Source organism: Cydia pomonella, chromosome 3, assembly GCF_033807575.1.
Source record: "Cydia pomonella isolate Wapato2018A chromosome 3, ilCydPomo1, whole genome shotgun sequence".
NCBI lineage: Eukaryota > Metazoa > Arthropoda > Insecta > Lepidoptera > Tortricidae > Cydia > Cydia pomonella.
In genome coordinates, this window is record NC_084705.1 from 20,303,630 (window position 1) to 20,325,318 (window position 21,689).

Genomic DNA, 21,689 nt, shown 5'->3' on the forward strand with positions numbered 1-21,689 from the left:
TAAGCTACCAACACGTTTTCCAAGAAAGACTGAGCGCTTTTGCTGATTTTCCATTGAATAAAAGTTTCATATGCCGCCAATTATTTTTCACCCGATTTTGATGGTAAAAGGCTATCGTTCTCGGCTCTTGCCTCTATTAGTATTACTGGCAGCGTCAATTTTATGTGTTCTTCATTTTCAATGCTTGAAAATGACATTTTCTTCAATATATTTAAACTAAAAGCATGCAAAACTATTCCAATTTTATGACAAATACGTAAAATGCGCACGCAAGGCAAAGGCGCGAACGAAATCGAGAAACAGCCAATTGAAAAAATGTTAAAAGTTAATATTTTAGTATTTCTATTCGACGGATGGAGATCAAATCGATAAAATGTTATGTTTATTCATTATTGTAATTTACCAGATAATTTAATCTATAAATTATGTTTGGTGTGATAAAACCTCTTTGAACTAACATTTGAAACCTAATAGTTGGTTAAAAAACAAATATTACTCGACCAAATTAAGAAGGCTCCGTTTCCATGCATATTATTAGCAATCAGTTACCTTCTTAACTCAGTCGGATAATATAATGAAAAAGCACGAGTGTTATAATATACTGAAAAAGCACGCGTGTTTAATATCTAGGATAATGAGCCAACATCGGTGGAATAAAAACGTCGTTTTGAGCAAGTGTGTAGAAAAAATAATAATCAAATTTACTCTCGGTAAAAAATAACTATAAAATGATGTCATATTTTGGAAGACACATTACAAACTTAAATATTTAAGTTATCAAGTCTGCCGATAATAGTAAAGTTGAATGTGTGTTGTCGGTCAAAAATCCCAGCTGAATATTGTCAGAACCAATACCCAAATCAAATCAAAAGATAAATTTTTATAGATATCGGTTTAAACCTATGAGTACGGTAGACTCATAATAGTCAATTAAATTAAACTCGGGACTGACTGTGTCCACGGTGTGAAGGGGCCTAAAATGGATGATAAGTAATGTATACCACATTACATACAACGACCAGACGACCACCTTTAGTACCTAACTATTACGAGTACGAACATAATGCGCCGCCTATCTTACCTCGCTCAAAATGTCACTTCCCACGGTTCTAACGGGGAATGCGGCTGCCAAACTTTGCCACTAGGTGGCGTCACGTGAGTTTGTTACATGACATTAGTTTGCCCCCACCTTTTTTTCTTTGAATAAATAAATTATCATAATAGCTAATGAAAATGTGAGTTGCCACAATCCATTAAGTTATGTATTAATTTAATGAGATATTTATGTACCGGTCTAAATAGTTTTTAATATTAGACGTGTTTAATTGATCAGAGGTGGGAGCTTTGAATCTGCATTGATATCTCTGTAAGAATTTAGATCACAGGCAAATTCTGTTGGATCCTCATAATCGACATTTAATCCTGGATTCAATTGAAAATTATTATTTTGGTCGTAGAATATGAACTAGTTGATATTGTACATTTTACATGATATTTTAAGCATAATATTTTCGAGTGAAAACAGTACATAGCCAAATATACTTAACCTTTCTATGAGGTCTTTTTTTTCCTTTTACTGATGGCTTGCGTTCCCGTAACAGTGGTTTTAACCGTGTTACAGTCAGACGTCCATATTTTTCATGAGGATCCATTTTATTGCGTAAAACAGACGATTATTACGCACAAGAAAATAGATATCCTATTAAACATTGGTTTATTAAATAGAAATATTTTTTTAAGTTATAAATTTCATACAACGAGTTGGTCGAGTTATCTCAAACTCTAGTGGCGCCATCTACAATTAGCTTTCAGCCGCCTTCCCCATTTCTCAGCATGTGTCTGCACGCATTAACATGTCATGCATCAAATTAAATGTATACCTATAATTTTGAAGGCTGTATGGTATGTTTGTCCAGTTCAAAACTCATGACGATGACGATAATAGGTTACGGGCCTACAAACGATTTTCACAGCACTTCGGAAAATACTGCTACGAGCTACGGCGTAGCATGCGTAGCGTTGTATGCCTTCGAACTCTCGTAATAACACTGATAAATGTACGTCGTCAAAGTAACCTTCATGCTTTCAAGTAAGGGTTATATTTGCTAGGTTGTACCAATGACGTTGGCGTCGTGATTTAAATATGGCAAATGACGGTCAAATGGTTAAGGCTGATTATCACGGATTAATCCATTAAAATATGAACGCTAAGTACGAAATATTTCGTACATTTTGGCTCGCCATTTCCCATCACTATTGCACGCGTTCAATTATATTGCTTTGCCACTCGCACAGTGTCACTGACCGCCGGAATTTGGGCGGGACAGTAATAAAATTACGCAGAGAAACGAACAGACGGGTCAATGTAAGAAATTCTTCTTACATTACGTCCCTACTTTAGCAGAAAATCTCAGTTCTGTTCAATCGCACAACTGATTTTGCTCTTCAGAAATAAATTAAATTAAAATAAGTTTTTGGTAAAACTTTCATTTTTGGTACAAGCTTTTACCGCTGACTATACTTTTCTTAGCACGGGCAATTAATATTCATCGAGACCATTCTAAAAACCCCAAAAATTAGGTTGCGTTGCCTTATCACAGAGTTCCTATGGCCACCTCCTGTCTCCATCATCAGATCATCTGATGGTACCATAATATTGCATTGTCAACCGGCTTACCATACAATACTAACAGGGCAAGTTAAATAAAAGCTTGTAATAACCTACTATTTTCATAAATAGCCGTAATCTCCTCACTCCTAAAGCAAATCTAAAGATAGATACACAAGTAATATTACTTACCTTTTTCCATTTTTCATTGATTACTGCTGTTCAGAAAATGAAAGTCATTACCTCCAGAATGGTGCCAAAATTGGAAAATTCCTAATCATTGAAATTGAGCAGTAAACATGGTTTGGTTGGGAAGAATCCTCTGACCCTGACATGGTTATTGGGTCACGAAAGGTTATGGTGGTCCAGCTCGGGCGGGGGCGCGGTAGGAATCGATGTCGCGGCGACACTCCGGCGCCATTCTACATCCTGGGACACACGGGACGATACACATTATTTCTACATACATTTATTACATGATTACTCAAAACATGTCGAATATAATTCAGTCTGTCTAAGCTATGTGTCATTATAAATGTCATATTTTTACAGATTATTTGAAATTTATAATGAAATTACTACACTCGTAAAATTGTACAAGCCTCAATTAGTCAATTTATATTTTGTCTCTTTCTTACAAATACATAAGTCAAAATGCCAGATTAATAGCAAAATTAAGTTTTAACAAGCAAAAACGTCTGCGAACGATGCTATTAAGCTTAGAATAAATTGAAGTGAATAAAAGTGGAAAAATTACTGTCTTGGGTGAGACTTGAACTCACGGCCTCTGGATAAATACTCCAGTGCTCTGCCATCTGAGCCACCAAAACCTCATCAATTTTAACAAATGTTTCTGCTTGTTAAAAATTAATTTATGTTGTTGTCAAAACACCGCAATAGTTATTTGTTTTATGAGGTAAAGTTGTTGTTTAACAGCTCGTATTAATATTGATACCCGAACAAGCGAAAGATTCAAAATTAAATCACAAGCGTAGCGAGTGGTTCGTAAAGTTTTGAGCGTTGCGAGAGTTTCAAGCTACGAGGGTTAAACAAACTTTGCTACCGAGTGAAACGAAATAGTTTTCATCATACCAACGTAAGGAAAATACTAACTGTAAAACATTAAAATTTAAGATTTAATATAGCGATAGATTTGATTTGTAATGTTTTAAAGTTTGTATTTTCCTAGTGAATTATTTTGTGTTTCACTCAGTAGCAACGTTTGTTTAGCCCTCTTGCCTTAACCCTTAAATGCCTAGTATTGCTAAATGTCTACAAAGCATTAGACAGCTCACAGATTTTAAATTTAAATTCAAATCCGTCTCTAAATTCAAATTAAAAAAAAAATACCATAATTAAAAAATCATGCATTAAAGGGTTAACATGATAAAGTATCAACATTAGCACGAGGGCTTAAACAACAACTTTGCCCCCATGTAAAACCAATAACTATTTATTTATTATTAATTATTTGTTTATTTATCAATACACAGTATAAAGCTTAACTCTAAACGGATCCATACAAAATTGTACATATTTAAGTACAATTTGCCTGTAGGTATTATAAGTCTCAACTAAGTAAATAGGAACATTATTTAGCCAAATGCCTTACTTTTTTAACAGAAACATTTTATTTTCTTATAATTTAGGTAAGTTAATTAAAAAACCACGAGTGAATTACTTGCTCGCCTAACTCGCCTTATGTCAGATTACACTTAAATTGGCTAATCTAGTGTAGGTGCCTATTTATTACTTTAAGACCGTATTCATTAGTTATCTACTTGAAATTAAAACGTGAAACCTAAGTCATAATTACAGTCTGTAACCGAGGTCTCGGTGTGTCCACGGTCTAATGTTGTCAGATCTCGATTTCACTTGCAGCATCCACACACGCGCTCCGCCGCCGTCGTGGCCCGCAACAGTAACACACATCCAAGTCGATGTAGTGGGAGAACGTAGATAAAAACAATTCGGCCGTGGTTAGTTCTGATGGTGCAAAGTAAACGTGAACGCTGAAACAAGTCAACTGAAAGTTAATGCTAGTTAAGTTTACTAATATTGCGGTAGTCAGTGAAGTGTTAACGTTAGTTATGCTGGAGTAGTTGTAGCATTACGAAAGGTTTGTGTTGGTTTTATTAAAAAAATACATATGAGTTCTAATATATTATATATAGCTAGATTACCTAGGTATCTAACGCGAGAATGTAGCTGCTATATTTTTTAACTTTTGAGTCAGGTGACTTACCTAGTTCATTTATTTTGTTTACTTAAAATAGCTCGCTTATTTACCTACATATATTGGTATGCCTACCTACGTGATAAATTCCTATTATATCACTTTTTTCTTAGTTTAAACTAATGAGTTGACTTCATATAAACGGGAATACAAATAAACAATTTGTAGGGGTTGGTACATAATTAGTGCATACACTAAAATAAGTATTTACATAATAATGAGGAAAGCTATGCTCTTCAATCAAATATACGAAAAGGTTTTTTTTTGTAAGTTGGGGATGAGTCACACTCTGTTTAATTACGATAGCGGGTCAACACTGGCTCTATCTGGGCACAAGGTTTACGTGAGTCATCTTCACCATAAGTTGTTAAGTCCAAAACACGAACTTCTAGGTTTGCAAGTCTATGGATAAATTCACTATAGCGATTATTAGGTATAGGTGCTCAAATAAGGTCACAAATCCAGTGTATTAATAGGTGAAGGAGATCATTCCACCAGATTATCGTTAACGAATTCAACTTGATTAGATCTTTCTGACAATGATAGGAAGCCGAGTTCTGGTCTGGTATTTTTTAAACATATAGCAAACTGCGATGGACTAATATCAGATCAAATATAGAGTAACTAGCATTATCAGAACTACCTATTAATAAAACCTTTTTCTAGAAAAAAGTAAACCGACTTCAAAATCTGATATATTTGAAGTCGGTGAAATCAAATTTGGAAGCATACCATGATTTTGGTGCGATTTGATAAAGATACGGCTATATAAGTAAGTACAATACGTTGGATTGCCTTACTATGATACACGGGTACCTAAGAACACACGGTCGAACCTTCTTAGCGCAGTCCGTACCATGTTTGTCGGTATATTAGTATGAATCCAATGCCTTTATTTGCCGTCGTAATTTTTAAAGTGGTATTTTTACTAATTTTCGAACTGTACATAGGTAGCACGCAAGTGTGGATTTGAGACTGAGTTATTTCCAGTCCCTTATCAACAGAACTTCATTTCAAAAAACAATTGAAGGACATCTTCAGGGCTTAAACTTTTTACCTTCATGCCAAATTTCACCTAAATCGATTCAGATGTTTAGCTGTGAAAAATTTACAAAGACCCTGACAGAATTTATTCCACGTTTATAATATCTATTACTACAGTTGTAATGTAATTTATAGACATAAACCTGATTTTTTTTACCGGTATTGTTCCTATTTGGCTTAGCACCGACTTCAAACATATCCGTTGGTAACGCATATACTTAAAAAAGCATAATTTTTTTTTTTTTAAGTCGGTTTACTTTTTTTGTAAAAAGTTTTTATTTTTCCATCTTTAGTTTTAAGGCATTATTAAGAGCAGTGACGCGTTAATGGAAAATACAATCATGTTTAACACCTAATTCGTTAACTTCAATTAATAATAAGAAAATCTAGCCTCCGCCCCGTCACTTACCCATTCCCTCAACCCTTCAATCACTCAATCTCACAGCACATCAACCCTTGATCATTGAAACCCTTGACCCTGAACCACCAAACCTACAACCGACATTTCCCGACCCCTCAACCGCAGACCATTCAATCCCTAAAATCCTAACCCCCAATTCCTCAACTCCCAACCCACGACCACTCATCTCCTACCCCCCCCCCCCCCCATTCCTCAACTCCCAACCCCTCAGTCCGCAACCGATCAACTCACCGCCCCCTCACAATCCTGACTCGTCAAGACCCAATCCCTCAATCCCCAACCTCAGACCCCCGTCTACCTTCATCACCACCGTTTACCTCATACGCGTCTCACACCTACCCCTCACCTCTTATTTCTAACACTACGTACATAAAAATCACCGACACATTCGCTAGCGTAACTTACTTTCTATGCATCTCGCTCGTACTGGCTCCTGTCAGTGCGAGCGAGATGTGTGGAAAGTAAGTTACGAACACGTCAGCTAATATGTAATATGTAGGGTCAAACTCGTTGTAAGGCTACCGTTGCACTACATCAAATTGGTAGTTTTCGAGAGGAAATGCTTGAGTTGCTTAAGAATACAGTCAAATCACCATACATGTGTCTTTCAAAATAGAGGAGTTCCCTCAATTCCTCATGGTTTCCTCATTCCATTATCAGATCAGAACCAAAAATATTATGCGACCACCTTGAAGGTACCTCCTTTCAAACAAAAAAGTAATTACTCAAATCGGACCACGGGTGTCGGAGTAATCGGTGAACATACTACATTTTAAAAAAATCATCATCATTATCATTAAAAAATCATCAGATCCACTTCATCAAATTGATGGTTATTGAAAGGAAATGCTCGATTTGCTTAAGAAAAGCCTTTAAAAAATGAGGAGTTCCCTCAATTCCTCGTGGATCCCAACATCAGATCAGAACCAAATTAAAATGGGACCAACTTGGATATAACTCCTTAAACCAAAAAAAAATATTAATACATACCTATACAGGTTGCAAGTGAAATATACTATATTTTCTTTATCTTTATATAAATATATATATAACTAGTACTGCGGAGATACTGACTGTGTATATTGTGTCTAGACTTAGATAGATTAAATGTGTTCTGGGAGAGGTGGTGCATCCTGCCGTCATACAGTTAGTTCTTACTAGTACGGAGGAATCATTTCCTACTCTTACGAATTATATACTGTAAAGTTAAAAATGTATTAAAAGGAATTACTCAAATCGGACCACGGGTGTCGGAGTAACCGGTGAACGTACATAAAAAAAAATTGCCACAACCGAATACAGAACCTCCTCCTTCTATGAAATTGAAGTCGGTTAAAAAAGAGTGACGATCGGTTGGTTAGTCTATCTAAACCACATCTAAACTGTATGTTCGCAGATGGGGTGGGGGACGGGCTTGACGGCGGCGAGCGGTGTAATGGCGGTGGAGGTGTGCACGCCGCTGCTGCTGCTGTGCTGGCTCTGCTGCTGGCCCGACGATGGCTCTGGTACAATTCACTTTTTGTAACTCTGAGAGCTCTAGAACCTCCATTTTGAAAGATGTTCTAAAACTGAATAGACAAAAAAAATCTCCCTCTGTAAGAATATTTCAGACTTCTCTATATAATCGACCAATAAGTATAGCATATACACCTATCTTTCCGCAGACTCGTCCAGCTCAGGGCACCCTCGCAAGCCTGTCTTAGTCAGCAATGGTTCGTACTAAATTATCTCTTAATACTTATGTTTTCATTTAAGCTCCTATAGTTTTGTTGAAAATCGGCATAGAATCACTAAAAAAACAAATGACTACCTACATGAGATGTGGCATGAATCAAGTTAGCCTCTTGTCAGGCCAAAATATTATTCAACTTTTGTTACGTTTATCTCGAGAACGATTTTTTCTGCTCTGTATACGACACGGCACACGATGTATGACCACCACACATACAAAAGGTTAAAGTATCAATGTTAGTGTGAGTTCGTATAAGACCTGGGCCCACCTCTCCTTAAGACACTGTTCTTCTGGACATGTAAACATCCGTAGAGATCGATTCACCACTAACGTGATTGAGATGAACTTGAGATACCATTTGTCAGTGATATCATGTCAACCTGTACAATTTTTTTTACTCAATCAGTTCACAATATGAATAGGGAGTATTACTACAATGTTTTGCCGCCAGAGAGCAGCACTATCAAATATTGTAAACCACAGAGTAACCTTATACATACTATGCCTTCTGTTAACAGTTTTTTGAGAAATATTGTCTATGACATTGATTGACGTTATCGGTCTCTTTATCGGTCGAATATGCAAGAGTGATAGTGATAACGAAACTTTGATTTTCATGTTTCGTGGTAGGCCCTCAGTGTGTGCTAGAGGCGCCCCCTACGCAGAGTTTTGCGTAATATCCCCTATTGGCCCAATTATTAACCAGACTACCTATACGTATACCAAAAAAACCGGCCAAGTGCGAGTCGGACTCGCGCACCGAGGGTTCCGTACAAACCTGTAGGTATATATTATTATATGATGTAACTTTACGGTTTTCGCAATTTTTCCTTTATCTGTGCTATAAGACGTTGCTTCGTACCAAATTTCAAGATTCTGAGTTCACGGGAAGTAACCCGTAGGTTTTTATTCTCCTGCGAGTGTCGAAAATTTGCGGATATTTGCGGCATAAACGGCTATATCTTTTGATTTCGTTGATTGAGAAGTTTGATTTTTTCACAGCTCTAAGGGACAGTAGACCTGAGTATTTGGTATAAATTCCAGCTTGATACTTACACGCGTTCCTGAGAAAAAGAGTCTTGACAGACAGACAAACGGATGAACGGACAACAAAGTGATCCTATATGGGTTCCGTTTTTTCCTTTCGAGATACAGAACCCTAAAAATGCGGATACCTACCGTAAAATGGGGTAACAAGAGATTGAGGGGGCAGAAGGAACGCGAATGTTATCAGCTGCTTCTTTGATTTTCTGGCTCAGGTTGCTCTTAGATTAATTTTGTTATACTTTAAGATATGTTTCTTTTTCTTGTGGCAACACTGAATAGACAAATTATAACAATAAAAAAGTGGAAGCCCAAGATGTGAGAGGTGTAAGATATAGGCCGGGAGTGGAACCAGGGAGGTGGGTAGCGATCATGCAGAAGAGGAGCGATAACGATAAGCGGAGCGGATCAAAGCAAGTTAATCTGAAATTATATATTCCCAACTCCCCCCATTGCTATGCTATCACCTTTAACTCCAACTACGGAGTGAGGTGGGATTTCCCACCATTTTGTGCATATCGTTAAAATTATGAAATGAAACGACAGATAGGTAATCATTAAAAAACTAATACTCATACGGCCAGATAGTAGATTATGTATAAAAATCAACGTGTCACATGTAAAAATACATTTTTATCGAGGTTTAATATTTGTTTTGACACTATTCACCCCATTTCACGGTACACATATTCGTACATCCAATACAATCATCAATCATCAATTCATTAATCATCACCGCTGAACTACGGTCGTAGCCGATAACATAGGTTTCCCGGTAATGCAGAGGTAAGTAGAGGCATAATGTCAAATGTCGGTCCAATTCGAAGAATGATTAAAACACGTTTAAGATCTTGGAAAGATCTTTAAAACATCGATAACTATAAACGACATGTCAAAATTGACGTTTAACTCGATTCCACTGTGATCCCAATAATATCTATTAATACATGGAAATCGTACCAAAAAAGAGGTGTTGCCTTACATCAATTGAGGTAGTTCTGTTTTTAGGGTTCCGTGGTCAACTAGGAACCCTTATAGTTTCGACATGTCCGTCTGTCTGTCTGTGTGTCTGTCCGAGGCTTTGCTCCGTGGTCGTTAGTGCTAGAAAGCTGAAATTTGGCATGGAAATATAAATCAATAAAGCCGACAAAGTCGTAGAATAAAATCTTTTTTTAGGGTACCTCCCCTACTCGTAGGGGTGATTTTTTTTTTTGCTTCAACCCTACAGTGTGGGATATCGTTTGAAAGGTCTTTCAAAACCAATACGAGTCTTAAACAAACATTTTTTGATAAAGTGAATATATTCGGAGGTAATCGCTCCGAAAGAAAAAAAAATGTGTCCTCTAACTTTTGAACCATAGGTCAAAAAAATATGAAAAAAATCGTGGAAGTAGATCTTAATAAATACATTAAATGAAAACTATAGCACACATGATCAGTTTAGCTGTTTTTGAGTTATCGCAAAAAGTTTCCCCTTCATAGTAAAAACACGTACTATATTCACAGTTCATCCCTTGGTTAATAATCTACTATACTTTAAGCTCCAGTTTAGCTTATTGTGACGGAAGAGTAACTACGGAACCCTACTTTGAGCATGGCCCGACATGCTCTTGGCCGGTTTTTTATATATGTTATTAATGGTGAAATAGTAATGACAAATCCAAGTTTTCCACCTCGAAAGCCCTTCGGATCATTGTGTGAATGTATATTATATACAGTACACTGTATATTATATACAGTACAGTGGGGGAACTTGTTATAACTCGCATTTCTTGTATATGTTTGATGGACCACGCTTGTCCTCTGAATCCACAGCACTTCTTTTGCATCCAGCGTATCTGGTAGCATATCTTCGTCAACCTGATCAGGCAGGTCGAAATCGTCATTTGATAGTGGATCATCAATGAATGGTTTTTCAATGTCGGCACACATGGCCATGATCGGCTCTCCTGGTCTGGTATATTCTCGCAGGATTGACCATTGCTGTAGTTACAAACGGCTGAGCATTTGAGTCCTGCTTCCCTGCAACCACAACTCCTGGTACAACCTTTTTTGCAGTTACAGTTAGTTCAATATTTTGCAAACCTTTGAGAAGCTGTAGAAACTATTTGGCTCACTAAGACTATATTGACAAATAATTGCATATTTCATCTTCTTGAAAGTGTGCATAGTGACTTTTGCTGTAACTCCGGTTTACGGTGTTTTTTTTTTACAAAAACTGAAAAATCCTAAAATTTAATGGATTTTCATGTACTTTACAATGATCCCAAGGGCTTTCGAGGTCAAAAACTTGGATTTCATCACTACCAACATATTAAAAAAACAGAACTACCTCATTTGATGTTAGGTAAAATGTACCAATTCTATGGACTATATCTACGCTATTTCTAAAGTCAAAGTGACATTGGTTGGCTGAATCGAGCTACTTCTGTCAATTGTACAACAAACAAACGATATCTAAATGAGAACTTATCTAAACCAGAACTTATCGTTATCGTATCTCATTCTTCGAATCGGGCCGTGTGTCGTGATTAGCGCTGAATGGGTTAAAATAACTTTTTCAACACTTTGCTACGAAATGCTACGCCGTAGATGCCCAGGAAAGTGGTGTTACGGACGTGTCTCATCTCTTACTGAAAGGGTTCCAGTAAAGTTTGGGTGTAGATTCTCACAGGCCAATTCGAATGTACTCGTACACTGACATCAGAATCATTTCTGAATGATGTTATTTAGTTATGTGTCTCGCTTAGTTATGTGACTATGTGTGTCTAGCTCAGGCCAAAAAAAATACGGGCAAATACGAGCGAAACGCATGATAATTTAATGATATGGCTTACATGTCATTATTATATTAGTGTACGTTCGAATTGGCCTATCAGCTACATTCCAGTTCCACAATTCGATTTTATGAAGACGTAATATAGTATTTGTCGTGTGCGCAGAAGGATCGAGGCGGTCATCCGGACTGCGCGCGCGAACCTTTGGAAGCAGCGCCGTGTCATTGCATCTTCCCAGCACCTCTGGTAACACATTTACATGTTATAATTACTTATCAAAAATATTCGAATCAACCACGCAGTTTTCGGCGCAAAAGATCGTATTACGAACACCTGCAGTTTACAGTGTTAACAATCGATGTGTAACGTTTAGTAACGTTGATATTTGGCAGTGTACCAGGTTTTAAAACTGTAATAGGGTATTTAACTACTAGTCAAATCAGTTCCTTTTTTCGAACTGCCAAAACGATTTGCTACTATAGAATTTATATGAAACACTAGCAAATGACGTCACGGTCAAATTGCCTACTTTCTACAGTTCTATACGAATTATAAAATATAAATAGTGTCTAAAAATAGCTGCTGTTACTGCTACATTTCTCTATTAATGTTATGGTGCTTTATTTCGTGCATGGTGTGAAATATTTTTTTTTTAATTCAGTCATATACCCTATTCTAGGGTCTCCGAGCCTGGCTGCGCGGAGCCACGACGACCTGACTCTAGCCCGGGCCTCCGCACCAGAAGTAATACGAGAGGTGCTCACGCGGCGCGACTGGGACCGCTCCGCACGAGAACTCTTCATCCCGCTGCGGCCCGACCCCGAGACCTTCTCCTCTCCCCGCTCGCCCCGCAGTCCCGTCGCCCCACACGCAACCCCTGAGGACCTAGGTCTTGACCCACCTTGCAAGAAACACCACACGAATATTAAGGGGCGCAAGGAACTACGCGCTGCGCCTCCGGAGCGTGACGAGGAAAGCCCATCAACGTTTTACATCGGTGACAACGAAACTGATAAATGTAACAGTCAACAGTAACTTAAACCTAAAATTGATGCTTGTTTTTTAACCGACTTCAACATTTCAAAAGGAGGAGGTTATCAATTCGGTTGTAGGTATTTTTTTTATGTTTGTTACTTCATAACTCCGTCATTCTGAACCGATTTTAAAAGTATTTTTTTATTGAATTTGTATATATACAGATTAGCTCGTTTTTTTGTCAAAACTCAGTTCTGATGATGGGATCCATGAGGAATCGAGGGAACTCTTCAAATGTGAAAGGCATACATATAGTGACTTCTGTATTTTTATCAACAAATCAAGCATGAACACTTAAAAAAGTGACATTTGATGAAGTGGAACTGCTGATGCTGATCAGAATGGAACTATTCAACGACGCATAGTTCCCGCTTTGTTGTCTTCTTTATGTTTGTTAGGCAAATTAGGGTTTCAAGTTTTTTTTGTCAAGCTCGAGATCTGATGGTAGAATCCATGAGGAATCCAGGAAACTCTTCGTATGTTAAAGGCATACATAGAGTGATTTTTGTATTTTCTTTAACAAATCAAGCATTTAGATTTAAACAAGTGACATTTTATGCAGTGGAACTGCTGATGATGGTCAGAATGGAACGATTTGTCCTCTTCGCTGTGTTTGTTAAGCAAATTAGATTTTCAAGACAATTTTTTGTCATGAGGAATCGAGGTAACTCCTCAAATGTTAAAGGCATGTATATATAGTGATCTTAGTATTTTCAATTAACAATCATCTTTCTTTCACCCGGTCTCTCTCATTGAAGTCGGGTTTTAAAAATTATATGTTATTAATTTACTATTATTATGGAATCTACCTACTAGCTTACTTATTTTGATCATGATATTCTTTTTAGTGGAAGAAAGACCGATATGTTCCGCGAAACAAGAAAAGCAGTGCATGAACGAGTCAATCCGCTGCAAGGAGCGGCCGTGGCGGCTGGCGGCGGCGGGCTCAGGGCTGCCCGGGCTGACAGTGGACGAAGTGGACGCTCTGGACGCGCTGGCCGCGTCTACGGATGCGCTGGACGCCACGCCGGACCCGCTGGACTCGCTGGACTCCACGCCGGACACGCTGGACCGCTCGGGAGCTATGCACCACGCACTCGACTCCCGTGCCGCAGCTGATATGGGCTACGCTCGAATTGTACCTCTCTCGCCAATTTCTGTCGGTAATTAATCTTTAAAAGTACTTGCATTTTGTAATGAGTCCATAAGTTTAGTGTTTGCGACTGCCTAACAGAAACCTGTCACCGAAAACTAGTGGAATATTACTAAATATGTACCTAACCCTCCATTACTATATTATTGTATTAGTTATCTTACTTTGTAATTAATTATGCCTAAATTGAACTTAATGTGACAGTGTATGATTAATATATACCAAATAAAATCTATCTATCTATCTACTTATCTCATTTCTTTTGTTGTCGAGATAAACTTGCCTATTACACAAATAGAGTCAGGCCAAGATAAGTTGGCAGCAATTTTAATAGCCCGCACAGTGCAAGTGTTATTTTGAACGTCAAACATCTATGAAAGTATGGCGTTTACTTAACCCTTGCACAGGCTGGGCTATCAAAATCGCTGCCAACTCAGCTTGGCCTGATTCTATCAAGTTATTACACTTTACAGTACATACAAGTAGGCATAATAATCAAGAATTGCAAACCCATTGCATCGTTTACAGATGTAGTGGGCTACGAGTACGAAGGTGTTGCGTACGGCGACGAGGCAGACCGGTTCACGCTGGTGCCCTCCACGCCCGTGGCGCCCGGCGGAGCGCCCGCGACGCGCGCCCGTCACGCCTCCGACGGGGACATCCTGGGGCCCGCGCCGCGCCCTGAGTCTGGTGCCTTCTCTGGTCAGTACCAAAAATGTCAGGACAGGGCGGTCAGGAACGTGTTCTGGGCGTACGCCCTGATTCTGTACAGAATTCTTGGTGAATGCAGTCAGTATCCACGGAAGATTAAGATCAGTGTAAAATTTCCATTCATTATTCAGTGTATATTTGCATGTAAAATACCCACAGAAAATATTTCTGAAACTCTTATACTTTATTGTAATTGGCCTTAAACCTTTCACATAGCTAAATAAAAAGACCACACTCCTACTTACTAGGTAACAGTTAGCAGATCTGTAATACTAGCACGGGAGGGGCACGACAGTATGTCACCCGCGAGATGAAACGGGACTCTAATGAAAGACCAAGACTATATAGACTATAGAGTCTATCTCGCGGGCGAGATACTGTCGCTAGCCCTACTAAGTCGTTACGTGAAAGTACGTGGGCTTCTTTTAACACTCAATAATTGACGTTGGTTTAGAGAGCGACGTGGACTTGGAGCAGCGATTGGCCCTGCAGGCTGAGGAACTTCAAGAGCACGAGGAGTTTGGGGAACAGAAACCGCAGACAGCACTGTGCTTTACACGCACCGACCGCCGCGAAACTGCAATATAATGCGATAAAATATGGGACGCAATATATGTCATTTAAAATCGTACTTTCTGCTATATTATATGATAGATTTAACAAAAACATTGCCGGTGAAACAAGAATAAGTATCACCGCAATGTGTGTGTTTCAATACAATACAAATTAATTTCAACCGAATGTCGGAGAATCAAAAATCTTCACGTTTTTCAGCCACGTAGCGGAGGCACGATTAGGCACGTGCTACGGCGTAGCACGTATCGTAGCACGGATTGCTTAGCAGTGAAAGTGTAGCATGCCAATGCGAACGTACACTGACATCAGAATGATATTTGAATCATGTTATTTAGTTATCGTACATACGTCCAATACATGTAGGTACAAGTACGAGTGAAATGCACGATGACTAAATAACATTATTCAAATGTCATTCAGTGTACGTTCGAATTGTTAATCTGAGTTTTCATGTTAGAGGGTTATCTATATCTATGTCCTTATTTGTTTTTGGAACAAGTTGATTGTTATTGTTGTTCTGGTCCTGTATAACAGTCAGCGCTATTTTAATCGCGATATTTCATTGGCGGGACACAATACATATAAATATCATTGACCAAGCTTCTCTGAACTATATTTTTATACAAAATATGTCTAGTGTTATGAGAACACAATAAGACCCATTGGCTTAAAAAAACCTAATCATAAGTAACTGTGGCAAGGTCACTAAATACGAAATGCGTAAAAATAATTTAAAGAGATAGATATACATATATTCTACTTAATCGTGTAATTAAGAGGATAGGCCACGGCCTCTTCACCGTACAAACGTAGTCCCCATTTTCCTCTCTGGATATTGACATAATGGAAAACGTTTTTACATATTTTGATAGCTTTGCCTCCGATAGATGCCTCCACGAAATTATGGGCGTTCATTGGTCTGACTGTGATCCTTAGGCATGCCGATGTCGCTGGAATAGAGGCCTACCTAAAGTACCTAATGAGACAGCAGCTACCATGGTGCGGTGGCGTCTCCTGCATATCCCGAGACCGAGTCGCGAAACGCATCTTCTACTGCGAACTGCAAGAAAACGCAAGCAAAGCGGCCAGTTCTTGTTGTTCAAAGATGTGTTAAAGCGACATATGAAGAGAAATCACATAGTGCCAATGAAAAGGAAAAGTCTATAGCCAGTGACCGTCCACGTAGGAGGCATATTGTGCAGACGCAGGTCCGTCTGTTTGAAGCTAAGTGGCGCACAGAACTCGACGCTAAGCGAGACGAGCTAAAAGCCAGCCCACCTGTAGCCATACTTAACAATTATGCTGGAGTGGTGCTGACTCACAGCGAGTGTCGTCGCACATTTGCTGCAAAAATTGGCTATATCAGTCACCTGAGAGCGCACCAGCGACGCTTTCAGCGGTAGAACGCAGTCGCTGTGGCCGAAAACGGCTAGGAGATGATGATGAAATTTATGAACCATAGATAATCCCCTGTGTTTGACTTTCTTCGATTTGTTTAAGTATTTGTGTAAAAATTAGGAGCAAGAAATAGATTTCATACAATTTCTTAAATTTCTCTTTTTTATAATAATTAAAGATTTGTAAATAATCAAACATAGGAGCATAGCTGTGGTTGATACACAACAAACTATGTCAAAATATTTTTAATAATGATAATAAGTATCTAGAGAGGAAAAGGAGAACAGCGTTTCTAGGAAAATATGGTTTCGGGGCGGATGTGGCCTATCCTCTTAATAAAAGTAGGTATACCCAGCTAGTTTTTGCTAAACTGGCGGATAGGCTCTAATTTGTTGCGATTTTTAATGCCGTTATTATTCGAGTGTCCTAAAATCCTAAATATTGCCTATTTTAAATAGCCAATGCACAAAAGAAATGCATTTTAATTGTTGCAAATATGTATTATGGGAATTAAATAGGTATTTAGGAGGTTAAATAGGGTAGGTTAAGTAGGGTGCCCATTTGCATGTCTAACCTTGTAACACATTAGGGGTCATCCATTGATTACATCACACGTCTAGGGGGAGGGAGGGGGTCAAGAAAATGTGACATGTTGTGACAAGGGGAGGGGGGAGTCACCAACTTTGTGACGTCACTTTAATCATCGTCATCATCGTCAAAAAATCATCGGTAATTGATTTATTTACTTTTTCAATTTTTATTGGTTGTAAAGTTAAATAATGAGTTTTTGGAACGATATTCGTTTAATTTTCTTTCCTAATCGGTTTTGTGTTATAAAATTACTAATAATACTTTTAAAAATAATTTTATAAAATATTAATACTAGCCAATTCGAAAAATGTGACGTCACACCAGGGGGGGGAGGGGTTTGCCAAATGTGACCAAGTGTGACGAGGAGGGGGGGAGGGGTCAACAAACCTAGAAATTCGTGTGATGTAATTAATGGATGACCCCTTATGTGTATAAGTAATTATGGAAACGAGTACAGAGTAAAGAAAATAACTCGAGGCATTGATGACATCGGAAATTATACACCGTGGGCCAATTAAACCCGACAGATTTTAACCACGCATTCCTGAGGTCATAAGGAGCAAAAAATGTTATATGAGTTTTGGCCAAATTCGCCAAAAAAAAAATTTTATTTTTGCCGAAAAAAAAAAATCCTTTTGCGTTTTCTGCACACGACACGTTATTTATTTTTACACCTTGGTGAAAAAAAAATCATTACAACGAATAAGTAAAGTTTTTTTTTTATTTACAGACGAAAATTGCGAGTTTACTTTAAAACTTTAATAACTAAACCAAGTCACAGTGGCAGCGTCACAGCTAAAAAGGCGTTTTTGACTAAGTTATAAAAGAAACAAATTTTCACAGAAATTGTCATTATCTCTAAAACAAGACCGATTTCAGAAAACATTGTACGACATTTTAGTCTCTAAATGCGGTCAAGAATACACCTTTGAAATCTGTCGGGTTTAATTGGCCCACGGTGTATATAAATAGTAAGTATAATGAATCATTCAGTCATCATAGAGTTAAGTCAATTTGAATTGAGGCACGTTTGTTGAGATTATTTTCTTCACGTGTATACATTGTGTCATTCACGAAGACGCGGGCCTTGTCTCGTAATGTCATGTTATAAAAGTTAGATTTGACAAATCTGCGCGTCATCGGTGATGACACGAACTATACTTGCGTACTCGTAGGTGTTCTACATGTATTACATTTTCATCAGTTGTACCTAAGGCTCAATCACATTAGTTAGGTCAATTAGTTTTGCAATTAAGATTTACAGAAACGTTCTTGGGCCTTTTGATGTAGCTATCATTATTGACATTGCCTACTATTTTAAAATTAATAAATTTGGTTTTCAGTTAATTTCCTTTTTAATTGATTATTTAATAACCCAACCTACGAAGTTTCACTTATCCTTATACCTATTTAGCCCATGTTTTTTTTTTTAGATACTCTTAGGTACCAATATTTTTTTGTAACTGACTGTTTTTAAACACATCATTACCTGCCTTGTAGTATTTGCAGTTATAATCATAACGCCAATATAACAAATATAGGCAGGGCAGAGGCTGCGTATTTTATCAAGGTAAGGTAGAAAGAAATGTATTACAACAAAATGAAACAATACGAGATTTTTATTCCTTTATTTTTTTATAAACAGTGTCAAGTTATTTAGTCGATTAGAATACTGTCAAAATATCACAACTTCGACTCAGGACGCAAGGCATGAACCACTACATTTATTAATTTTATTATGAACCCTAGAGGCTAACCATTAGGCTCAATATTGCAAAATAACCCCCTTATTCATAAACGTGTACTAAAGTTACGATGCCGCTGATCATCGTTTGTCCCTTTCCATCATATCAATACGTCGGAAAGGGACAAACGATGATCAGCGGCATCGTAACTTTAGTACACGTTTATGAATAAGGGGGTAAATGTTTACTGATTCCTGACTATTTAACGACATCGGCATTATTTATGTCAATAATTTGCAGTGGCGACGCGTCGCTTATAAGATAAAGTTATCTTGACATAGGCAATAATCCGGTGAAATCGAGTTCTTTGGACGCGCTGCCACATAAGTTGATATATGGATTAGCTAAAGACGCTTAGCATGGCAAGTGTAGTGCCTTTCCATTGTAATGACTAATGAGCCAAGGAAAAGTTTTTTAACAGTTCGGTTTACTTCAGAATACTTGTACAGGTAGTTACTATGGTGTTAGCATGGTACAAACTTATTAATTATTAAAAATATATATTATAGTAAATATAATGTACAAGTTTACAAGTAATTTTTTCATCGCTATTTTATGATAAGTTTAATATTTAAATACGATATAAATATTAGGATACATTATGCATTTTAAAAGCGGATATAAGTACTTAACTTTTAATAACACGATAATATGCATAGTTCATTGATATAACATGGTACACGATAAACAGATTATATTCAATTTTTTTATAGACATTTACAAAATATAGACAACGTTACAATATTGCAAAAATCACAACTATCAAAATTTTGGCTTTACCTTATTAACTAGATAATAGTAACATACTTAATTATCATATCTAAGACTTAATTTAAATAACAAAATGACCGAGCTAAATACATAAACAATGTCAATACCACCTCAACGTAGCGTGCTAGCACCTTAACCGCGAAACACATTACTACTGTCACTGAAAAGAGCGTGTCAAATAGAAGCAGTACTACACACCTTAGAACATACCTACTAACATTTACATAACAGATTACACATTATACAGCTAAAAGAAACACTACGCGTCCTTTCATAGCATACCAGTACAAATGAAATCCAATCTCTATCCGTTAGGTCAGGCTCAGATAGGAAGCGTTCTTAAAATGTTTGTGTGAATGCGTTTTATCGTTATAATACCTATCGGGTAAGGGTTAAAAGTTTTGCCAGTTTCATCAGTAACATAAAGTGAGTTTACACAAATAGTTGGTCCAACATACATACGCTTTCATCAGTCTTAGAACACCAAAATATGAATAAGTAGTTCGAGTAGGTGTGTGAGTCATACACAGCAATTATAAGTAGGTTCTTGTATCTTCAAAGTTGAGAGCTATAAAGCCTAATTTTCCGATTGAATCCTTGTCCGTCTGTATATAACCCTTGAGTAATTTGACAGGCATACTCGTAAGAAGGATTTTGATTTGCGCTAAATTAGTCGATGTGTTTATAAGAAGAAATGTTATTCAAACAAAATTATTTTTTTCGTCTTCTTTTCACAGACACCAACCGTTCATCATTAGAAACTAACTAATGAAGTATATAGGTACGAATATGTCGCTTTATTTCAACCAAGTAGCACATACATTATGCTACATTCAGCACCAGTAAGTACAGATGTAGTGAACAATCCGTCGCCATCGTATTTACTCGGAAACGCACAGATACTCGTAGGTGCAAGCGTTTGTGCGTTTCTGTGTAAATACGAATGCTACTCGTATTGGGACCGTGCGAAGTGCATGGTGGGGGTAAGTAAAGCGATCCCAGCGCATAAGGTGGTAAAAATTTGAACTAACTGCGGATAGCGTCTTTAACATTTCGTACGATTATATGGCTCGAAATGAAACTTTGATTTACGATTACTCCTGAAATATTCATTTAAATTGTATGGTGTAAGGGACCATTGTAATCTGTATGAAATGCTTAATATAACTAACGTATTTATTTTGATAATTGTTAATAATGTATCCATGCAAATAGCTTGAACAATCCGTCGCCATCGTATTTACTCGGAAACGCACAGATACTCGTAGGTGCAAGCGTTTGTGCGTTTCTGTGTAAATACGAATGCTACTCGTATTGGGACCATGCGAAGTGCATGGTGGGGGTAAATAAAGCGATCCCAGCGCATAAGGTGGTAAAAATTTGAACTAACTGCGGATAGCGTCTTTAACATTTCGTACGATTATATGGCTCGAAATGAAACTTTGATTTACGATTACTCCTGAAATATTCATTTAAATTGTATGGTGTAAGGGACCATTGTAATCTGTATGAAATGCTTAATAAACTAACGTATTTATTTTGATAATTGTTAATAATGTATCCATGCAAATAGCTTTGCAAATGGCACATATTACGTGATCTTTTTCTAGAAGTTAAGAATGGATATAGTAAGTTATCCTTAAAAGATAGACATTTCACATCGCGGACTTTTTTGTAGACCTATGAATGAGAAACAACCCCACCATACATTGTGTTGTTATAGCTCAAACGGATTAGGCAGCGTTTTCGATTAAAGCTCCTAGCCAGCGTGATTTTTTCCGACAACATCGTTATATTTCAAACAATTTACACAAAACCTTAACAAGTTATATACTTAAGCCTTCCTC

The 21,689-nt window shown here is 37.5% G+C and overlaps 1 protein-coding gene and 1 non-coding gene across 2 annotated transcripts; one reads left to right on the plus strand and one right to left on the minus strand.

The window, feature by feature from the left end:
• Positions 1-1,042: 1,042 nt before the first annotated feature.
• On the plus strand, positions 1,043-17,594 carry LOC133516255 (uncharacterized). Its single transcript, XM_061849090.1, has 8 exons — positions 1,043-4,727; positions 7,706-7,814; positions 7,974-8,021; positions 12,028-12,108; positions 12,542-12,880; positions 13,746-14,060; positions 14,579-14,752; positions 15,216-17,594. Exons 2-8 carry the CDS (start codon positions 7,706-7,708, stop codon positions 15,347-15,349), a joined length of 1,200 nt encoding a protein of 399 aa, XP_061705074.1. The 5' UTR covers positions 1,043-4,727; the 3' UTR covers positions 15,350-17,594.
• Trnan-auu (transfer RNA asparagine (anticodon AUU)) lies at positions 3,366-3,438 on the minus strand. The gene has a single exon. It is a non-coding gene; the product is annotated as a tRNA-Asn (tRNA).
• Positions 17,595-21,689: the final 4,095 nt, after the last annotated feature.

Bases quoted from the DNA above. Each gene is read 5' to 3' on its own strand.
- LOC133516255 (XM_061849090.1), top strand. From the start codon at position 7,706: ATGGGGTGGGGGACGGGCTTGACGGCGGCGAGCGGTGTAATGGCGGTG. The intron at 12,109-12,541 runs GTAACACATTTA...ACCCTATTCTAG, and splicing joins GCATCTTCCCAGCACCTCTG to GGTCTCCGAGCCTGGCTGCG. The intron at 14,061-14,578 runs GTAATTAATCTT...CATCGTTTACAG, and splicing joins TCTCTCGCCAATTTCTGTCG to ATGTAGTGGGCTACGAGTAC.